We start from the raw sequence: 22,425 nt of genomic DNA on the forward strand, positions 1-22,425 counted from the left end.
CCCAGACCTAGATTCTGCCAGGTTGAGATGACTTGAAGTTGACATGACAACTAGAATGTCATCAGTCAATGGGAAACTGCCTACGATCTGCCATGACATGCCATCTCGCTCTCGCTCTCGCTCCACACGGTGCCACCTTCTATATATAACGTCCTGAATGACTTCTGCATGCTCAGGGCTTGTCTGTTCTAATGCTGGGTGTCAGAGCCGTAGCGTAGTACCGGGCCGGGCGGTCGTTGTCTTATCATCCCCTCTCCGCTCCACCCTGGTGCTATATGGCCACAGGCAGGGAGGAGGCAAATAATACTATCTATCTCACCCTCAACTAACCAGAAACTTCTCCTCACAGCAACCAACCGCCAGTCCAGCCATAACCCAACAGGCACTTTATTGACAGGAAAGACAGCCAGGCAGACCTGAGATTCCTCTATCTTTCAGCCTCTCTCTTTCTCTGCCCTTTCTGTCTCTGTCTATCGCCCTGTCTCCTCTCTCTCTCTCTCTCTCTCTCTCTCTCTCTCTCTCTCTCTCTCTCTCTCTCTCTCTCTCTCTCTCTCTCTCTCTCTCTCTCTCTCTCTCTCTCTCTCTCTCTCTCTCTCTCTCTCTCTCTCTCTCTCTCTCTCTCTCTCTCTCTACAATTCATAGGGCTTTATTGGCATGGTAAACATATGTTTACATTGCCAAAGCAAGTGAAATATACAATCCAAAATGAACAGTAAACATTACACTCACAAAAGTTTCAAAGGAATAGAGACATTTCAAATGTCATATGGCTATGTACAGTGTTATAACAATGTGCAAATAGTTTAAGTACAAAAGGGAAAATGAATAAACATAAATATGGGTTGTATTTACAATGGTGTTTGTACTTCACTGGTTGCCCTTTTCTGGAGGCAACAGGTCACAAATCTTGCTGCTGTGATGGCACACTGTGGTATTTCACCCAGTAGATATGGGAGTTTATCAAAATTGGATTTGTTTTCGAATTCTTTGTGGGTCTGTGTAATCTGAGGGAAATATGTGTTTCTAATATGGTCAAACATTTGGCAGGAGGTTAGGAAGTGCAGCTCAGTTTCCACCTCATTTTGTGGGCAGTATGCACAGCCTGTCTTCTCTTGAGAGCCAGGTCTGCCTAGAGCGGCCTCTCTCAATAGCAAGGCTATGCTCACTGAGTCTGTACAGTCGTGGTCGAAAGTTTTGAGAATGACACAAGTATTGGTCTTCACAAAGTTCGCTGCATCAGTGTTATGATATATTTTTGTCAGATGTTACTATGGTGTAATTAAAAGCATTCCATAAGTGTCAAAGGCTTTTATTGACAATTACATTAAGTTTATGCAAAGAGTCAATATTTGCAGTGTTGACCCTTCTTTTTCAAGACCTCTGCAATCCGCCCTGGCATGCTATCAATTAACTTCTGGGCCACATCCCGACTAATGGCAGCCCATTCTTGCATAATCAACGCTTGGAGTTTGTCAGAATTTGTAGGTTTTTGTTTGTCCACCCGCCTCTTGAGGATTGACCACAAGTTCTCAATGGGATTAAGGTCTGGGGAGTTTCCTGGCCATGGACCCATAATGTCGATGTTTTGTTCCCCGAGCCACTTAGTTATCACTTTTGCCTGATGGCAAGGTGCTCCATCATGCTGGAAAAGGCATTGTTCATCACCAAACTGTTCTTGGATGGTTGGGAGAAGTTGCTCTCGGAGGATGTGTTGGAACCATTCTTTATTCATGGCTGTGTTCTTAAGCAAAATTGTGAGTGATCCCACTCCCTTGGCTGAGAAGCAACCCCACACATGAATGGTCTCAGGATGCTTTACTGTTGGCATGACACAGGACTGATGGTAGCGCTCACCTTGTCTTCTCCGGACAAGGTGTTTTCCGGATGCCCCAAACAATCGGAAAGGGGATTCATCAGAGAAAATGACTTTACCCCAGTCCTCAGCAGTCCAATCCCTGTACCTTTTGCAGAATATCAGTCTGTCCCTGATGTTTTTCCTGGAGAGAAGTGGCTTCCTCGCTGCCCTTCTTGACACCAGGCCATCCTCCAAAAGTCTTCGCCTCACTGTGTGTGCAGATGCACTCACACCTGCCTGCTGCCATTCCTGAGCAAGCTCTGCACTGGTGGTGCCCCGATCCCGCAGCTGAATCAACTTTAGGAGACGGTCCTGGCGCTAGCTGGACTTTCTTGGGCGCCCTGAAGCCTTCTTCACAACAATTGAACTTCTCTCCTTGAAGTTCTTGATGATCCGATAAATGGTTGATTTAGGTGCAATCTTACTAGCAGCAATATCCTTGCCTGTGAAGCACTTTTTGTGCAAAGCAATGATGATGGCAAGTGTTTCCTTGCAGGTAACCATGGTTAACAGAGGAAGAACAATGATTTCAAGCACCACCCTCCTTTTAAAGCTTCCAGTCTGTTATTCTAACTAAATCAGCATGACAGAGTGATCTCCAGCCTTGTCCTCGTCAACACTCTCACCTGTGTTAACAAGAGAATCACTGACATGTGTCAGTAGGTGCTGTAGGTGGGTGTGGTGCTGGAATCAGGCGCAGGACGCAGAAAATAAGTCCAAAAGACTTTAGTGAAGGCACAAACAAATACACGAGCCAAAAGCCCTGAGGCGAGAAACTCCGCACGCAGGCGTAAACAAAAGGGCGCACTAAACATGTGCGATAAATACTCTCCTTACAGAGGAGGAAAGCTACAAAGAGCAAACGGTATACTGTAGAGCACAAGCACGACAGCGAAACAATCACACACAACACCTGACTAACACAACGAGAACTTATAGGACACTAATGACGCTAAACGACAACAGGTGTACAATTCCAGACAAGACCAAACGAACATAGAAACATACAACGGTGGCAGCTAGTATTCCGGAGACGACGAACGCCGAAGCCTGCCCGAGCAAGGAAGAGAGGCAGCCTCGGCCGAAACCGTGACAGTACCCCCCCTTGACGCGCGGCTCCAGACGTGTGCCGACTCCGGCCTCGGGGACGACCAGGAGGACGCGGAGCAGGGCGCGTCGGGTGACTACGATGGAATTCTGTCAGGAGAGACGGGTCCAAAATGTCTCTCCTCGGCACCCAGCACCGTTCCTCCGGGCCGTACCCCTCCCACTCCACCAGATATTGGAGACCCCCCATCCGACGTCTCGAATCCAAGATGGACCGCACGGAGTACGCCGGTGCCCCCTCGATGTCCAATGGGGGCGGAGGAGTCTCCTTGATCTCATTTTCCTGGAGTGGGCCAGCTACCACCGGCCTGAGAAGAGACACATGGAACGAGGGGTTAATACTTTTATACTCAACAGGTAGTTGTAATCTGTAACACACCTCGTTCAATCTTCTCAGGACTTTAAACGGCCCCACAAACCGCCGACCCAGTTTCCGACAGGGCAGGCGGAGGGGCAGGTTTCTGGTAGAGAGCCAGACTCGATCACCAGGTGCGTACACCGGTCCCTCACTGCGGTGGAGATCGGCGCTCGCCTTTTGACGACGGAGGGCCCGCTGCAGGTGGACGTGTGCAGCGTTCCACGTCTCCTCCGAGCGCCGCACCCACTCATCCACCGCAGGAGCCTCGATCTGGCTCTGCTGCCAAGGTGCCAGAACCGGCTGGTAACCTAACACACATTGGAAAGGGGTTAGGTTAGTGGAGGAATGGCGTAGGGAATTCTGGGCCATTTCTGCCCAGGAACGTACCGTGCCCACTCCTCCGGCCGGTCCTGGCAGTATGATCTAAGAAACCTACCCACATCCTGGTTCACACGTTCCACCTGCCCATTACTCTCCGGATGGTAACCCGAGGTGAGGCTCACCGAGACCCCCAACCGCTCCATAAAGGCTCTCCAGACTCTGGAGGTAAATTGGGGACCTCGATCAGACACAATATCCTTGGGTACCCCGTAGTGCCGGAAAACATGGGTGAATAGCGCTCGGCGGTCTGTAGGGCAGTAGGAAGGCCCGGCATAGGGAGCAAACGACAGGCCTTAGAGAACCGGTCCACAACGACCAGTATAGTAGTATTCCCCTGTGAGGGAGGAAGGTCAGTGATGAAGTCCACCGAGAGGTGAGACCATGGTCGTTGTGGAACGGGCAGGGGTAGTAACTTACCCCCTAGGCAGATGTCTAGGCGCCTTACACTGGGCGCACACCGAGCAGGAGGAGACATAAACCCTCACATCCCTCGCCAACGTGGGCCACCAGTACTTAGCACTAAGGCAGTGCACTGTCCGGCCGATACCAGGATGTCCAGAGGAGGGTGACGTGTGAGCCCAATAGATCAATCGATCCCGAACCTCGAGCGGAACGTACTTCCGACCCTCCGGGCATTGAGGTGGACTAGGGTCGGTGCGCAACGCCCGCTCGAGTTCAGCATCGACCTCCCACACTACCGGTGCCACCAGACAAGACTCCGGCAGTATGGGAGTGGGCTCCACGGACCTCTCCTCCGTGTCATACCGCCGAGACAGTGCGTCTGCCTTACCGTTCTGTGACCCAGGGATGTACGCGATCTTAAATACGAACCGGGTCAAAAACATATTCCACCGCGCCTGGCGAGGGTTCAGTCTCCTAGCTGCCCGGATGTACTCCAGGTTACGGTGGTCCGTCAAAATGAGGAAAGGGTGTTGAGCCCCCTCAAGCCAGTGCCTCCACACCTTTAGGGCCTGTACCACGGCTAACAGCTCCCTGTCCCCTACGTCATAATTTCGCTCCGCCGGACTGAGCTTCTTGGAATAAAAAGCACAGGGGCGGAGTTTAGGTGGCGTGCCGGACCGTTGCGAAAGCACGGCTCCTATACCGGCCTCTGACGCGTCCACCTCTACCTGAAATGGTAAAGAGGGATCCGGATGCGCCAGCACCGGAGCCGAGGTAAACAGGTCCTTCAGCCTCCCAAACGCCCTGTCCGCCTCGGCTGACCACTGCAAACGCACCGGACCCCCCTTCAAAAGAGACGTTATGGGAGCTGCCACCTGTCCAAAACCCCGGATAAACCTCCGGTAGTAATTCGCAAACCCCAAAAACTGCTGCACCTCCTTCACAGTGGTTGGCGTTTGCCAATTCACGCACGGCTGACACCCGGTCTACCTCCATCTTCACCCCTGACGCAGACAACTGATAACCCAAAAAGGAGACCGACTCCTGGAAAAACAGACACTTCTCTGCCTTGACATACAGGTCGTGCTCCAACAGCCTCCGCAACACTCGGCGCACCAGAGCCACATGCTCGACTCGGGTAGACGAGTACACGAGAATGTCATCTATGTACACGACCACCCCCTGCCCCTGCATGTCCCTGAATATCTCATCCACGAATGATTGGAAAACTGAAGGAGCGTTCATCAACCCGTATGGCATGACAAGATACTCGTAATGGCCCGAGGTAGTACTAAAGGCTGTCTTCCATTCATCGCCCTCCCTAATGCGCACCAAGTTGTACGCGCTCCTGAGATCTAATTTAGTGAAGGAACGCGCCCCATGCAATGACTCCGTCATGGTCGCAATCAGCGGAAGTGGATAACTGTACTTCACCGTGATCTGATTGAGACTACGGTAATCAATGCACGGGCGTAACCCTCCATCCTTTTTCTTCACAAAAAGAAACTCGAGGACGCAGGGGGAAGTGGATGGCCGTATGTATCCTTGTCTCAGAGATTCGTCTATGTAAGTCTCCATAGCTCTCTTCTCCTCCTGAGACAGAGGATACACATGGCTCCGTGGGAGCGCAGCTCCTGCCTGGAGGTCTATCGCACAATCTCCCTGCCTATGGGGAGGCAACTGCGTAGCCCTCGACTTACTGAACACAATAGCCAAATCCCCATACTCAGGGGGAACGTGCAATGCGGGCACCTGGTTTGGACTCTCCACCGAGGTAGCCCCTACGGAAACGCCTAAACATCGACCCACACACTGGTCAGACCACTCCATCAGAGCCCTCTCCTGCCACGAAATAGACGGGTTATGGATACTCAACCAGGGCATGCCCAGCACCACCGGATACGCAGGCGAGTCGATCAGAAATAGCTGGATCATCTCCTGATGACCCCCTGCGCACACATCCTAAGTGGCGCCGTGACCTCCCTGATCAAGCCCGATCCCAACGGACGGCTATCTAGGGCATGAACGGGGAATGGGACGTCAACAGGAAGAAGGGGAATCCCTAAATCTAAACAAAATGTCCTATCAACAAAATTCCCAGCCGCGCCTGAATCTACCAGCGCCTTATGCTGGGAATGAGGTGCTACCTGTGGAAAACGCACAGGTATACAGAAGTGCGCAACAGAGAGCTCTGGGTGAGTGGGGCGCCTACTCACCTGGAAGGACTCCCCAGTGCGGGGCCTGTCGTCTTCTCCCCTAGGAGGCTGTCCCCAGCACCTAGCCGCGGTGTGTCCTCCACGGCCACAGTTGGTGCAGGAGACGGGCCCCCTCGTACTCCGACCCCTCCTCTCTCTAGCGCCAGCGCCCCCAATCTCCATGGGGCTCGGCTCGGAGGCGCTGGAGGGTGAAATGGACGGACCTCCCTCGGGACGTCCGCGGGTAGCCAGCAGGGTGTCCAGCCTGATGGACATGTCGACTAACTGGTCGAAAGAGAGACTGGTGTCCCGACAGGCCAGCTCCCGACGGACGTCCTCACGTAGACTACAGCGGTAGTGATCGATGAGGGCCCGCTCATTCCACCCTGCATCCGCCGCTAGAGTACAGAATTCTAACGCGAACTCCTGGGCACTCCTCTTCCCCTGCCGGAGGCAGAACAGACGCTCCCCCACCGCTTTCCCCTCCGGTGGATGGTCAAACACCGCCCTGAAGCGGCGGGAGAACTCAGCGTATGTGACGGTGGTAGCGTCTATCCTCCTCCACTCGGCGTTGGCCCATTCTAACGCCTTGCCGGAAAGGCAGGAGATGAGGGCGGACATGCTCTCGTGTCCCGAGGGCGCCGGGTGCACGGTGGCCAGGTAAAGCTCCACCTGGAGAAGGAAGCCCTGACACCCGGCAGCGGTCCCATCGTAGGCCCTCGGGAGCGAGAGTCGAATTCCCCTGGGTTCCGGAGCGGGAATGGGCTGACTGGCTGATGGTGATGGCAGGGAAGGTGGAGTTGGGGGTGTCCCTCGGGTCTCCCAGCGTTGGAGTGTGTTGATAACATCCTGCAGGGCGGTCCCGATCCGCAGGATCTGGTCATTCTGCTCCCGGACCCGATCCTCCAACGTCTCCTGTGCTGCTGCGGCTCCTGCTGATTCCATTCAGAATGTTGTGTGATTCTGTCAGTAGGTGCTGTAGGTGGGTGTGGTGCTGGAATCAGGCACAGGACGCAGAAAATAAGTCCAAAAGACTTTAGTGAAGGCACAAACAAATACACGAGCCAAAAGCCCTGAGGCGAGAAACTCCGCACGCAGGCGTAAACAAAAGGGTGCACTAAACATGTGCGATAAATACTCTCCTTACAGAGGAGGAAAGCTACAAAGAGCAAACGGTATACTGTAGAGCACAAGCACGACAGCGAAACAATCACACACAACACCTGACTAACACAACGAGAACTTATAGGACACTAATGACGCTAAACGACAACAGGTGTACAATTCCAGACAAGACCAAACGAACATAGAAACATACAACGGTGGCAGCTAGTATTCCGGAGAAGACGAACGCCGAAGCCTGCCCGAGCAAGGAAGAGAGGCAGCCTCGGCCGAAACCGTGACAACATGATGGCAGCTGGTCCTTTTGTGGCAGGGCTGAAATGCAGTGGAAATGTTTTTTGGGGATTAAGTTCATTTTCATGGCAAAGAGGGACTTTGCAATTAATTGCAATTCATCTGATCACTCTTCATGACATTCTGAAGTATATGCAAATTGCCATCATCAAAACTGAGGCAGCAGACTTTGTGAAAATTAGTATTTGTGTAATTCTCAAAACTTTTGACCATAGTCAAAGCTTTCCTTAATTTTGGGTCAGTCACCGTGGTCAGGTATTCTGCCACTGTGTACTCTGTTTATCGCCAAATAGCATTCCAGTTTGCTCTGTTTTTTGGTAAATTCTTTCCAATGTGTCAAGTAATTATCTTTTAGTTTTCTCATGATTTGGTTGGGTCTAATTGTGTTGCTGTCTTGGGGCTCTGTGGGGTCTGTTTGTGTTTGTGAACAGAGCCCCTGGACCAGCTTGCTTAGGGGACTTTTCGCTAGGAATAATCTCTCTGTAGGTGATGGCTTTGTTATGGAAGGTTTGGGAATCGCTTCCTTTTAGGTGGTTGTAGAATTTTACGTCTCTTTTCTGGATATTGATCATTAGCGGGTATCGGCCTAATTCTGCTCTGCATGCATTATTTATTTAACTTTGTACACGGAGGATGTTTTTGCAGAATTCTGCATGCAGAGTCTCAATTTGGTGTTTGTCCCATTTTATGATTTCTTGGTTGGACCCCAGACCTCACAAACATAAAGGGCAATTGGTTCTATAACTGATTCAAGTATTTTTTGCCAGATCCTAATTGGGATGTCGAATTTTATGTTCCTTTTGATGGCGTAGAAGGCCCTTCTTGCCTTGGCTCTCAGATCATTCACAGCTTTGTGGAAGTTACCTGTGGTGCTGATTTAGGCCAAGGTAGGTATAGTTTTTTGTGTGCTCTAGGGCAATGGTGTCTAGATGGAATTGGTATTTGTGGTCCTGGCAACTGGACTTTTTTTGGAACACCATTATTTTTGTCTTACTGAGATTTACTGTCAGGGCCCAGGTCTGACAGAATCTGTGTAGAAGTTCTAGGTGCTGCTGTAGGCCCTCCTTGGTTGGGGACAGAAGCACCAGATCATCATCAAACAGTAGACATTTGACTTCAGATTCTATAAGGGTGAGGCCGGGGGCTGCAGACTGTTCTGTTCTGTGTCCCCGAGTGGCGCAGTGGTCTAAGGTACTGCATCGCAGTGCTAGCTGTGCCACTAGAGATCCTGGTTCGAATCCAGGCTCTGTCGTAGCCGGCCGCGACCGGGAGACCCATCGGGCGGCGCACAATTGGCCCAGCGTCGTCCAGGGTAGGGGAGGGAATGGCCGGCAGGGATGTAGCTCAGTTGGTAGAGTATGGCGTTTGCTACGCCAGGGTTGTGGGTTCGATTCCCACGGGGGGGCCAGTATGAAAAAAAAAATTATATATATATAAAATAATAATGTATGCACTCACTTAACTGTAAGTCGCTCTGGATAAGAGTGTCTGCTAAATGACTAAAATGTAAATGTAAAAATATAGTGCCCTCGCCAATTTGTTGATATATATGTTGAAGAGGGTGGGGCTTAAACTGCATCCCTGTCTCACCCCACGGCCCTGTGGAAAGAAAGGTGTGTTTTCCTTTGCCAATTTTAGCTGCACACTTGTTGTTTGAGTACATGGATTTTATTATGTTGTAGGTTTTTCCCCCAACACCGCTTTCCATCAGTTTGTATAGCAGACCCTCATGCCAAATTGAGTCAAAAGCTTTTTTGAAATCAACAAAGAATGAGAAGACTTTGCCTTTGTTTTGGTTTGTTTGTTTACCAATTAGGGTGTGTAGTGTGAATACATGGTCTGTTGAAGGGTAATTTGGTAGAATTGCTCTCTCTCTCTCTCTCTCTCTCTCTCTCTCTCTCTCTCTCTCTCTCTCTCTCTCTCTCTCTCTCTCTCTCTCTCTCTCTCTCTCTCTCTGTGTTTTCTCTCTCCCTCCCTAGTTTAGCAGAGGGAGAACAGTTAAGATAGTAGTGCTCAGGCATGTTCCTTAGTAGCAGTAATGGAGCTTGGAGCTGTAGTGCAGAGGTTGAGGTCCCCTTCAGTTACACCATGATTGTTTGTAGGCCTATATAACCTCAAAAGAGATCCCAGGGTTGTTAAGTGACCCTAATCCTAATCTTATAGACCTCACTATTTACCAACACTTCCTCTCACTTAACTCTTGTTATGTTCTTATTTCCTCAGCGTTACATAGGATGTACTCACTCTACTTTAAACACTGTGTAAATTGCTGCCCAGCCCAGCTGAATGTCTTAAAACTCTCACACACACACCGTAATGTCGCAGAGACAACATGTTTGTTGACTTACCATGTAACGCTGCCGCACAATGAACACATTCATACTCTGACTGGGTTTTCAGTTAGCTTCTGTTTACTAGATGTACTAGCGGTATGTATTTTTAAGTGAATCGCTGGGAAAGTATAGGGAGAGGAAGAGGAAGAATATGTGACCGACCGGCTCGATTCGGTCTTATGTAGCAAAATGAAATTGTGTTTTTTACATTGGATAAAAGTAGAGACTCAGAGCTAGAAAATGGCATATCATACACTACAGTTGAGGAACAATGGGAAAGTAATTCTGCTTTGAAAGTTACTCTTGACCCTGATCTCTCTTTTGACGAACATATCAAGACTGTTTCAAGGACAGCTTTTTTCCATCTACGTAACATTGCAAAAATCAGAAATTTTCTGTCCAAAAATGATGCAGAAAAATTAATCCATGCATTTGTTACTTCTAGGTTAGACTACTGCAATGCTCTACTTTCCGGCTACCCGGATAAAGCACTAAATAAACTTCAGTTAGTGCTAAATACGGCTGCTAGAATCCTGACTAGAACCAAGAAATTTGATCATATTACTCCAGTGCTAGCTTCCCTACACTGGCTTCCTGTTAAGGCAAGGGCTGATTTCAAGGTTTTACTGTTAACCTATAAAGCGTTACATGGGCTTGCTCCTACCTATCTTTCCGAGTTGGTCCTGCCGTACATACCAATACGTACGCTACGGTCACAAGACGCAGGCCTCCTAATTGTCCCTAGAATTTCTAAGCAAACAGCGGGAGGCAGGGCTTTCTCCTATAGATCTCCATTTTTATGGAACAGTTTGCCTACCCATGTGAGAGACGCAGACTCGGTCTCAACCTTTAAGTCTTTACTGAAGACTTATCTCTTCAGTAGGTCATATGATTGAGTGTAGTCTGGCCCAGGAGTGTGAAGGTGAACGGAAAGGCTCTGGAGCAACGAACAGCCCTTGCTGTCTCTGCCAGGCCGGTTCCCCTCTCTCCACTGGTGTTCTCTGCCTCTAACCCTGTTACAGGGGCTGAGTCACTGGCTTGCTGGTGCTCTTTCATGCCGTCCCTAGGAGGGGTGCGTCACTTGAGTGGGTTGAGTTACTGACGTGATCTTCCTGTCTGGGTTGGCGCCCCCCTTGGTTTGTGCTGTGGTGGAGACCTCTGTGGGCTATACTCGGCCTTGTCTCAGGATTGTAAGTTGGTGGTTGAGGATATCCCTCTGGTGGTGCGGGGGCTGTGCTTTGGCAGAGTGGGTGGGGTTATATCCTTCCTGTTTGGCCCTGTCCGGGGGTTTCTTCGGATGGGGCCACAGTGTCTCCGGACCGCTCCTGTCTCAGCCTCCAGTATTTATGCTGCAGTAGTTTATGTGTCGGGGGGCTGGGGTTAGTTGGTTATACCTGGAGTACTTCTCCTGTCTTATCCAGTGTCCTGTGTGAATTTAAGTATGCTCTCTCTAATTCTCTCGTTCTCTCTTTCTCTCTGAGAACCTGAGCCCTAGGACCATACGTCAGGACTACCGGGCATGCTGACACCTTGCTGTCCCCAGTCCGCCTGGCCTTGCTGCTATTCCAGTTTCAACTGTTCTGCCTGCGGTTACGAAACCCCTACCTGTCCCAGACCTGCTGTTTTCAACTCTTAATGATCGGCTATGAAAAGCCAACTGAGAGACCTGAGCCCTAGGACCATACGTCGGGACTACCGGCCGTGGTGACTCCTTGCTGTCCCCAGTCCGCCTGGCCTTGCTGCTATTCCAGTTTCAACTGTTCTGCCTGCGGTTATGGAACCCCTACCTGTCCCAGACCTGCTGTTTTCAACTCTTAATGATCGGCTATGAAAAGCCAACTGAGATTTATTCCTGATTATTATTTGACCATGCTTGTCACTTATGAACATTTTTGAACATCTTGGCATGGTTCTGTTATAATCTCCACCCGGCACAGCCAGAAGAGGACTGGCCACCCCTCATAGCCTGGTTCCTCTCTAGGTTTCTTCCTAGGTTTTGGCCTTTCTAGGGAGTTTTTCCTAGCCACCGTGCTTCTACACCTGCATTACTAGCTGTTTGGGGTTTTAGGCTGGGTTTCTGTAAAGCACTTCGAGATATTAGCTGATGTAAGAAGGGCTATATAAAATAAAATTGATTGATTGAATTGATTGATAAACTTGTAACTGCACTTTTGAGAAAATTGCCCTTGAATGTTTTGGTACACCTACTGGAGAGCTCTTCTTTGTCCCATTCAGTATCATTCACACCCTCTTAAGCCTTAGACCCACCCATCTCTTTAAGGATCTGCAGATAGCTAACTAACTAGGTTCAATGTTAGCTAGCTAGCTAACATTATGCTATAACTAGCAATGCAAATGGCTCTGCGATACGAATAATATTACTACACAGGTCATACACGTAACGTTAGTGATCCAGCCAGCCAGCTAGCTAGCTAGCAGTATGGATTTAACTTGCAATGAAAACGACTTTCTGACAACATTTACATTTACATTTTAGTCATTTAGCAGACGCTCTTATCCAGAGCGACTTACAGTTAGTGAGTGTATACATTATTATTATGTTTTTTTTTTTTTCATACTGGCCCCCCGTGGGAATCGAACCCACAACCCTGGCGTTGCAAACACCATGCTCTACCAACTGAGCTACATCCCTGCCGGCCATTCTCTCCCCTACCCTGGACGACGCTGGGCCAATTGTGCGCCACCCAATGGGTCTCCCAGTCGCGGCCGTCTACGACAGAGCCTGGATTAGAAATGTATAATATTTGAAAATGTAGCTAGCTAGACTCTCTTACTCGTATACATGGATGAACGCTTCTCCCTCTCTGTCACGGATGCCATGGTTGCCCTTAGTTTGAAGATGTAATCTGGCGACAGGTGTTTTATATAACAGCCTTCTGTGTTCTCTTTTCAACTCCATCCGCATATTTGTAATCAAACGCCAGAATTTTCTCCATCTCCTTAGCTCTCATACTCTGCTTCCACCGGGCATTCCACTGACTTCAAAGCTCGGTCCTCCCGAAAGTTCTTCGTGATATATTTCAAAAAAGCTGTGTTAGAAAGGATTACCTAGACATACTGACTAGCTCATGTCATGGACAGAAGCGTGCTACATGGCAGACCTATTCAAACTCATCTCTAGGCATGTCCAGCCGATCCATTATCTCAGCCAATCATGGCTAGCGGGAAGTTTCCTTTCTTTTTCCGTGGCTACACCATCTAGGCTCGTAATTTAACAATTTTATTCGTATTTACAGATGACATACAAGTTTGTTATAAGGCACATGAAAGTTCACATGTTCCAGAAGGCATTTCTCCCAAAAAAAGCATTTTGATAAAAAATAATGTTTACATTCAAATGCCTCTCCTGTGAAGTAGTGACACGTGACATAAGCCTAGTTTCTTGAAACAAGTCACATATAAGCGCTTGAGTGAGTTTGCAGTATGTGTGTTTGAGTTGGTGTATTCAGGAGTGATGTTGGTGCTGGAATAAAGCAGTCGAGCAACACTGATTATATTACATGTAGGCTTTTCTTTCTTCGCTATCTTTCTTTTGGGCCCAGCATCATATATAGGAGAGATTTGTGATGTGTCTATTATCGCGTACTGATTCTTGAGTTATCTGGAAAGCTGACTAACTGTTGAGTGCACCAGGTCCACTATGGCTAAAGAAAGTGGATCACATATCAGCCCGTCCATTCAGACAGAGCCTCCTTTGATAAGCCCCTGTTAGGCTGGGTGTTTGTGTTGTGTTGCTATAGTAAAATGACTTGGTGGAAGAGGACAAGTTGAAGGACGGTTTGTGTAAATGCATTGTGAAAATAGCATGTGTTGCTGGTGTAAGAGGTGACCTGTGTTGTGTTGCTATAGTAAAATTACTGCAATGACTGAGCCTACAATGACTTCTGTGTAAAGGCACAGGGAAAATAACATGTCTGGGCTTGTCCGGTCTGGTAGTGAGATGCTACATACATAACATTTTGCAGATAGATTGTGGGTTCTATCAAGGTAATTTTTGCATCATTTCCAATCCCCCATATATATTCTTACTAATCTGCTGGAGAACCAGTTTGTATTTAAATATACATTTTGTATAACTAAAGTCTTTAGTGAGAGGTTCAATTCTTTAACATTTAATAATTGTAGCCCTCCAAATTCATATTAATTATATAAATAGGCCCGTTTAATTTTATCTTACTTGCCGTTCCAAATAAAGTCAACATGTTTGCTCATATAATTTTAAAAACAAGTCATCCGGTGTAGGCAGGCCATCAGTAAATAGGTAAGCTGGGATATGACTAAAGAATGAATCAGGGTGATTTTTACACAAATGGACAAGGGTTTACCTTTCCATGGTAGCAAGATCTTATCTATTTTTGCTAACAGAGTATGTCCACTTCACCATCAGACAATTTTATTTGTAAACTACACGGTAATGTAAAAGTTGTGTTTTTTATTGATCCAATACGTAATATGGTACATTTATCATAGTTCGGTTTGTAATCCAAAGAGGTTAGAGAAATGATCTAGATCCTCTGAGGCTGTGCAGGGATCCATATTGTGCATTTAAAAGAAAACATGAGTCATCAGCATACAATGACACTTGAAACCCTACCTCTTTAAGGAATACCTGGAATAGTATAACAGTAATCCTTCTCCCCCCCTCCCCCACCCCACCATAAAAATAAATAAAAAAGGAGTGGTTGTCCCACTGGCTATAAGGTGAATGCACCAATTTGTAAGTCGCTCTGGATAAGAGCGTCTGCTAAATGACTTAAATGTAAATGTAATGACCTTTGTTTAAGGCCCTGGATTTCTAGCCCCTTGATATTACTGTTCTATCTGGTTTTAATAGCTAACATTTCGATGGCAATAATAAATAGATATGCCGATATTGGACAACCTTGTTTTACCCTCTTGACAGTTTAATACTTTCTGAGTAGCCATTATTGACTATTTTACACCTGGGGTTAGGTATTGGACAACCTTGTTTTACCCTCTTGACAGTTTAATACTTTCTGAGTAGCCATTATTGACTATTTTACACCTGGGGTTAGGATTGACTATTTTAAGCAACTGTTCATCTGATTTGCCATTAACTGTACTGTGCTTCTATCTGACATACGAAAGGCCCCCACATGTCTGAGAATTCAAAAGAGTCTTTTGGCAATTGGAACTTCCCTCTGTGGGCTAATATGGATGCAAAATGATAAAGACAAACATTTGGGTCAAATATATACCTAGACAGGGTCAAAGATATACCTAGAGCTACACAGGACAGGGTCAAAGATATACCTAGAGCTACACAGGACAGGGTCAAAGATATACCTAGAGCTACACAGGACAGGGTCAAAGATATACCTAGAGCTACACAGGACAGGGTCAAAGATATACCTAGAGCTACACGACAGGGTCAAAGATATACCTAGAGCTACACAGGACAGGGTCAAAGATATACCTAGAGCTACACAGGACAGGGTCAAAGATATACCTAGAGCTACACAGGACAGGGTCAAAGATATACCTAGAGCTACACAGGACAGGGTCAAAGATATACCTAGAGCTACACAGGACAGGGTCAAAGATATACCTAGAGCTACACAGGACAGGAGTTCTAGCCCTTTAGTCATTATTGGTCAGAGCACAGGGGATTCTCAAACCAGATAAGGAAGCCAATACATAGTCATATCTTCTGTTAGATGCACAGCTTAGCACAGTCTGTGGGTCTTTCAAAGGTTTGAACAGCACCATGCAAATGAAATATATCATAAATGGCCTTTTATGATGCGTTTGCATACTCTTCCTTTAGCTATTAGATCAATGACTAGCCTACCAGCTAGTCTCCTTTTAGATGTACCTAGGGACTGCACAGCAGCTCCAGCTATACATGTAATCTGATTCATTCATTACTGGAGCTGCCTGCCCTGAGCTATGGCGACCCCTGGGGGATATATGGGGTTATGTCAAAAACGTGAGACAAAAGAAGTTAATCTGTTAACATGTTACTATTCCTTTCTCTCTCTTTCCAAGTGTTTATTTTCTTTCTCTTTGTCTCTCTGTCTTTCTCACTCTCCCTCTCTTCTCTTCTTCTCCCTCTCTCCACTTCCTTTCCTCCCCCTCCTCTTCCTCCTTCCTTTCCTCCTCCTCTGTTCTCCTCAGCAGATAGCCAAGCTCCGGCAGCAGCTGCGTGGCAGTAGTAAGCAGCAGCAGGGAGGTCGTCTGTCTCAGTGTCAAAGAGACAAAGACAGCCTGTCTCCTTTACAGGGACCTATCAACATCACGGCCAACCAAGCACAGGTAAGGCACACTACTGCCATCCAGACCTGAGTTCATATATATATATATATATATATATATATATATATATATATGTGTGTTATATTATATTATAATATATACATACAGTTGAAGTCGGAAGTGTACATACACCTTAGCCAAATACATTTAAACTCAGTTTTTCACAATTCCTGACATTTAATCCTAGTAAAAATTCCCTGTTTTAGGTCAGTTAGGATTACCACTTTATTTTAAGAGTGTGAAATGTCTGAATAATAGTAGAGAGAATGATTTATTTAAGCTTTTATTTCTTTCATTACATTCCCAGTGGGTCAGAAGTTTACGTACACTCAATTAGTATTTGGTAGCATTGCCTTTAAAATTCTTTAACTTGGGTCAAACGTTTTGGGTAGCCTTCCACAAGCTTCCCACAATAAGTTGTGTGAATTTTGGCCCATTCCTCCTGACAGAGCTGGTGTAACTGAGTCAGGTTTGTAGGCCTCCTTGCTCACACACACTTTTTCAGTTCTGCCCACAAATGTTCTATAGGATTGAGGTCAGGGCTTTGTGATGGCCACTCCAATACCTTGACTTTTTTGTCCTTAAGCCATTTTGCCACAACTTTGGAAGTATGCTTGGGGTCATTGTCCATTTGGAAGACCCATTTGCGACCAAGCTTTAACTTCCTGACTGATGTCTTGAGATGTTGCTTCAATATATCCACATAATTTTCCTTCCTCATGATGCCATCTATTTTGTGAAGTGCACCAGTCCCTCCTGCAGCAAAGCACCCCCACAGCATGATGCTGCCACCTCCGTGCTTCACCGTTAGGATGGTGTTCTTCGGCTTGCAAGGAACCCCCTTTTTCTTTCAAACACAACAATGGTCATTATGGCCAAACAGTTCTATTTTTGTTTCATCAGACCAGAGGACATTTCTCCAAAAAGTACGATCTTTGTCCCCATGTGCAGTTGCAAACCGTAGTCTTGGCATTTTTATGGCGGTTTTGGAGCAGTGGCTTCTTCCTTGCTGAGCAGCCTTTCAGGTTATGTCAATATAGGACTCGTTTTACTGTGGATATAGATACTTTTGTACCTGTTTCCTCCAGCATCTTCACAAGGTCCTTTGCTGTTGTTCTGGGATTTATTTGCACTTTTCGCACCAAAGTACGTTCATCTCTAGGAGACAGAACGTGTCTCCTTCCTGAGCGGTATGACGGCTGCGTGGTCCCATGGTGTTTATACTTGCGTACTATTGTTTGTACAGATGAACGTGGTACCTTCAGGCGTTTGGAAATTGCTCCCAAGGATGAACCAGACTTGTGGACGTCTACAATTCATTTTCTGAGGTCTTAGCTGATTTATTTTGATTTTCCCATGATGTCAAGCAAAGAGGCACTGAGTTTGAAGGTAGGCCTTGAAATACAGCCACTGGTACACCTCCAATTGACTCAAATGATGTCAATAAGCCTATCAGAAGCTTCTAAAGCCATGACATCATTTTCTGGAATTTTCCAAGCTGTTTAAAGGCACAGTCAACTTAGTGTATGTAAATTTCTGACCCACTGAAATTGTGATACAGTGAATTATAAGTGAAATAATCTGTCTGTAAACAATTGTTGGAAAAATTACTTGTCATGCACAAAGTAGATGTCCTAACCGACTTGCCAAAACTATACCTTGTTAACAAGACATTTGTGAAGTGCTTGAAAAACAAGTTTTAATGACTCCAATCTAAGTGTATGTAAACTTCCAACTTCAACTGTATATTATATATATATATATATATATATATAATCTGTCAAATACTTTAGCGGTATGCGTGATTTAGCTTGCTGGGCGGAATGGAATCAATGCAATCGGACCAAAAGTGCAAACCCAATACGCCAGGGAAGCTTAATCACAAAAACTCTGCCCTGCTTAAAATATGTGTAATGTTGAGATGTTGTTTTTGAATGTCTCGGCGGTTGTGTCCCTGGGCCCTACAGTGGTCCTGCATGTCTACGTCGTCCCAGATGTCCAACATGACGGTGTCCAAGCCCTCCATCACCAGAGTGCCCAGCAGCATGGAGGGAATCAACCACGAGCTGGAGAAGGTCTTCATCAGAGACAACAACGGAGAGAAGGAGGAGCTCAAGGTTGGGGGACGGACTGTTAGATTCATGCAATCACATATTTACAATATACACTCTCACACAATACTAGCGGTGGCCACTCGCAGTCAAGCATGACATCAGTCATGGGCTGGATGTGTCAATGTGTAGTTCATACATGTATACTTTATAAGCAGAATTACTGTCTTAACTCAATTAGCCACAAAATCCCTAGTTTGAAAGTGACTGTTTTCTCTACATTTAGAGCTTGCAAGAAAGGCATTTCACTGTACTTGTGCACGTGACATTAAAACTTGAAACTTTAAAATCGTGTGTCTGGAGGGGACTAAGAAGACACGCACACAACCACTCATGCACCTGCTGTGTCACTGTAAATGCTATTACTTGTAGTACTCAATGAAGAAACATCTCTCTCACTTGCTCTCTCTCTTTTTTTTCTTCACTCCCTGTCCTCCCCCGCCCTCCCCCAGGTGTTGGAGGTACCAGACGGGCGGCGAGCCCCCTTCCCCCCCCAGCAGCGTAGCAGCAGTACCCGTAGCGTGGACACACAGACCCCGTCTGCCCCCGGCCGCTCCAGCAGTAGTTCCAGCCTGTCCCCCTGTCCCTCTCCCGCCTGCCCCCCGGGGTCCGGCTCACACGGGGGGAGCCCTTACTCCACCGACGATCTGCTCTACGACAGGGATAAAGGTAGGATTGTCAGGATGCTCTCTCAGACCAGGGGCAAGGCCTCTATTTTCCATTGGACATCCTGTCGTTGTGCCTTTGAGCAAGGCTCTGAACTCCTAACGTGGAATGTGTTTGTGTCTTGTCCGGGGGGTTGGCAGTAGGGCAAAAGGCAAATGTAATCTTATTTTCTGACTGTTTCTGACCATTGTCTCTGTCTCTCTGTCTACAGACAGTGGCAGTAGCTCTCCGCTGCCTAAGTTTGCCTCGTCTCCTAAACCCAACAACAGCTACATGTTCAAGAGAGAACCACCAGAGGGCTGTGAGAAAATCAAGGTGTTTGAGGAAATTAGGTAAGTACAGAAAGAGACCAGAGAGCTTTTAGGATCTTTTTTATTGCACTAAATTTTCCAAGTTGTTGATACTGAACGTCAGTTACGCATACATGTCATGAAAAGAGTTAACACACCGTCTCTTACTTTTACATTTGTCTGTCCAGCTCCAGGCAGTCAGCGTCCGTCCCTCTCTTCTCCTGCCCCGACAAGAACAAGGTCAATTTCATCCCCACCGGCTCCGCCTTCTGCCCTGTCAGACTGACCCCCGGCACCCTGCACCTCTCTGTGACCTCTCACCCCGACGACGACCCCGAGGCCGGCCCCAGCTCAATGACATCAGCATTCTGCCGCGTCCTCCCCACTCAGGTCCACACCTCCACCAGCACAGACGACGCTCCCACCCCCGAGGAGGCTGCCACTGCAACGCCCACATCGCCCCAGCAGGGGGAGCCACAAGAGACTGCCCCCCAGACAGATTGCCTGGCCATCAGCTAGACCTGGGCAGAGCTGGCCTCTGACACATGGTTCTGGTTCTTATTATTATTATGAATAAAATGATTATTACTCCCCCACTATCATCATCATCACTGAAGTCCGGTCTCCTTTGCTAAAGGACCTCCCCTCCCCTCCTCTTCTCTCTGTCTCTGCTGAACCCTACACACTCTGCATGGCGTAGCATTAGCAACAATGTCCCCGACAACAACAACACAATGGTGCAAACAAAGACAAGTCTCCCATATGTTCCTAGCGTATTCCTAAAGCACTGTTCCTGTCAAGGATAGACATAATGATCTTTAACAGCATGTAAAAAGAAGAGATGCTGGACGCTGTCATTGGGTGGATGGGAAGAAAATTAGACTCTTTGGATGGGGGGCATGCATTTTAAACCAGTAGTGTGTTTAAGATTAAAGACATGCTCCGGTACTTTGGCGACTAAGAAAGTTTTTTTTAAACCTCCTGCTTTGGGCTGGATGTGTCAATGTGTATTTCATACATGCATAATCTATGAGCAGAATTACTATCTAACCTCAATTAGCCACGAAATCCCTAGTTTGAAAGCGACTGTTTTCTTGAAGTTGTGCAGCACCATTTTCTCTTCATTCACCCCACGTGGGCCAACCCCATAGCAATTACAGTTCTAGCCAATGAGCTTCAGCCCCTCACATTTGAGTGACAGCTAGCAAGAGGCCTGCCCAGCGTTATCCAATGAGGTTGCAGAGCGGGCGCAACTGCTGAGTGAGTGAGTGACACACACCGAGGGAGAGAGAGAGAGACACACACTTTGAGAGAGAGAGACACACAGAGAGAGAGACTCACACAGAGAGAGAGAGAGACACAGAGAGAGAGAGAGAGAGAGGGTTTTCGGGGACCAATTTTGGCTTGTGACTGCTACTTTCAGAACTACTGGCTTTAAAGTATACAAAAGTACCGGAGAATCTCTTTAATTTATGTGTTATTGTGTTCTGTTTTGACTTTCTCCACAGTATGAAAAAGCTCTATACACCATATTACACACATTATATATCTTATGAAAAGAAAAAAACAACGCTTGTTTAAATTGAAAACGATCTATTGCTGTGTTATGTTATGTACAGTATCATAGAAAAAACTAAACATATTCAGGATTTATGTTTACACAATCCAGGTTATGTTTCTAAACCTCCTTTGAAACATGCAATGCAAAACCAGAAAATAATAATCAAAAAAGTGGGGAAAAAGACATAACTTAAAGAACAGTGTCCATTGCATCTGGCCTTTCTTCAGGTATATATCACAAACAGAGTCTAAACTCAGGTAATTTGGAATGTATGCCCATATTCCATGACACAGATTGACTCAGTTCTGACTGCATTTCCTCGTTGAAACAGAAGAGATCACTCTATTTCCTTTGCTTTCTCTCATTCCAGATTCCATTCCAGAAATTCAGAACCTTTTATTCCCCCTAGACATTCCATGGTGTTATGATGTGCTGTCCCAAGACTTGACCTGTGCTTGGCTGACAGCAGAGGATAAAGGTTTACTGTGTGGTTAGGTGTCTTGGTTGCCTTTATGAGTGACTAGTAACCAACCAGGCCCACTGTGAGAGATAACGGCTGTGCTTGTTGAGACGAGTTCTAACATGCTTGAGAGAAGTCTATAATGGCTATGACTGTCAACGCCTGACAATTCTGTGTGGTCGTCGGACCCTCTGCAGCCGTTGTGCTGTGGTCAAGGTCAGGTAGCAACTTCAGTGTTCAACTTCAGGTCAGTCTTGGTTGACTGGCCCTAGTCAAGTCCTGGCCTGCAGTAACATCACATAAAAGAAGACCATAAAACGGTTGTGTGAGAGTGTATATTGGTTACATTCAGGTGATATCCAATCTGAGACTGTTTAAATATTCAATAGACAACATAATTATGCTTTACTATTGATTCATAAGACATTCCATGAGATTCTAGCTAGTTGGGGGTCGAGAAGGCTCATCAAGTCATGTCCAAACGTTCATCTTTATGCCCTCAGGTGCACTGGGTTTGAGGTTTGATTAGAGAGGAGCTAGTTGGTTTATTCAATCTGCAGAATTGGTAGATGTTTCATCTTTGGATTAAAAGAAAATGGATAAACTGTCCTGATCCTTATCCAATTCATGTCTTTCTGAAGTTTAATGCTTTATCATGTCATGAGTAATTATTGGCATCATCGTCATCAATGGAAGCAATTCTCCTATGAGCCTCCCAAATTTTGATTCTGCGCACAATAATTCACTCTGCAGATTTGTCTGTAACATAATTCTTGCAACGAACACAACATAACATGCCCACCTGTACATTATTCCTTTATAAAGACATTCAAGTCAAAAGATAAAACGTAATCAGAAACATTATTTTGATATGCTTATGTGCTTGTGGAATTCCTGTCTGCATTGATACTCTTGTTCATCTTGTTAGATATACTATATGACTTTAAAAAAGATCAATGCAATGTTGATGTTGTTTTTAATAATTCAGCACCT

General features: G+C 46.6%; 1 protein-coding gene across 3 annotated transcripts in view; it reads left to right on the forward strand.

Annotated features, from left to right (window-relative positions):
- Positions 1–20,410, forward strand: part of LOC121586571 (glucocorticoid-induced transcript 1 protein-like) — a 52,077-nt gene extending 31,667 nt beyond the window's left edge. For 2 of the 3 annotated variants that reach the window (XM_041903357.2, XM_041903359.2), the window contains exons 4-8: positions 16,207–16,344; positions 18,312–18,461; positions 18,908–19,124; positions 19,333–19,453; positions 19,600–20,410. In XM_041903357.2, coding sequence (XP_041759291.1) covers positions 16,207–16,344; positions 18,312–18,461; positions 18,908–19,124; positions 19,333–19,453; positions 19,600–19,930 — 957 coding nt within the window. In that variant the 3' untranslated portion in view covers positions 19,931–20,410. The remainder of the gene's footprint in view (positions 1–16,206; positions 16,345–18,311; positions 18,462–18,907; positions 19,125–19,332; positions 19,454–19,599) is intronic. The other variant, XM_041903358.2, reaches the window with a different exon arrangement.
- The last annotated feature ends 2,015 nt before the right edge of the window (positions 20,411–22,425 follow it).

The sequence above is a fragment of the Coregonus clupeaformis genome, chromosome 17 (genome assembly GCF_020615455.1).
Source record: "Coregonus clupeaformis isolate EN_2021a chromosome 17, ASM2061545v1, whole genome shotgun sequence".
In the NCBI taxonomy this organism is placed as follows: domain Eukaryota; kingdom Metazoa; phylum Chordata; class Actinopteri; order Salmoniformes; family Salmonidae; genus Coregonus; species Coregonus clupeaformis.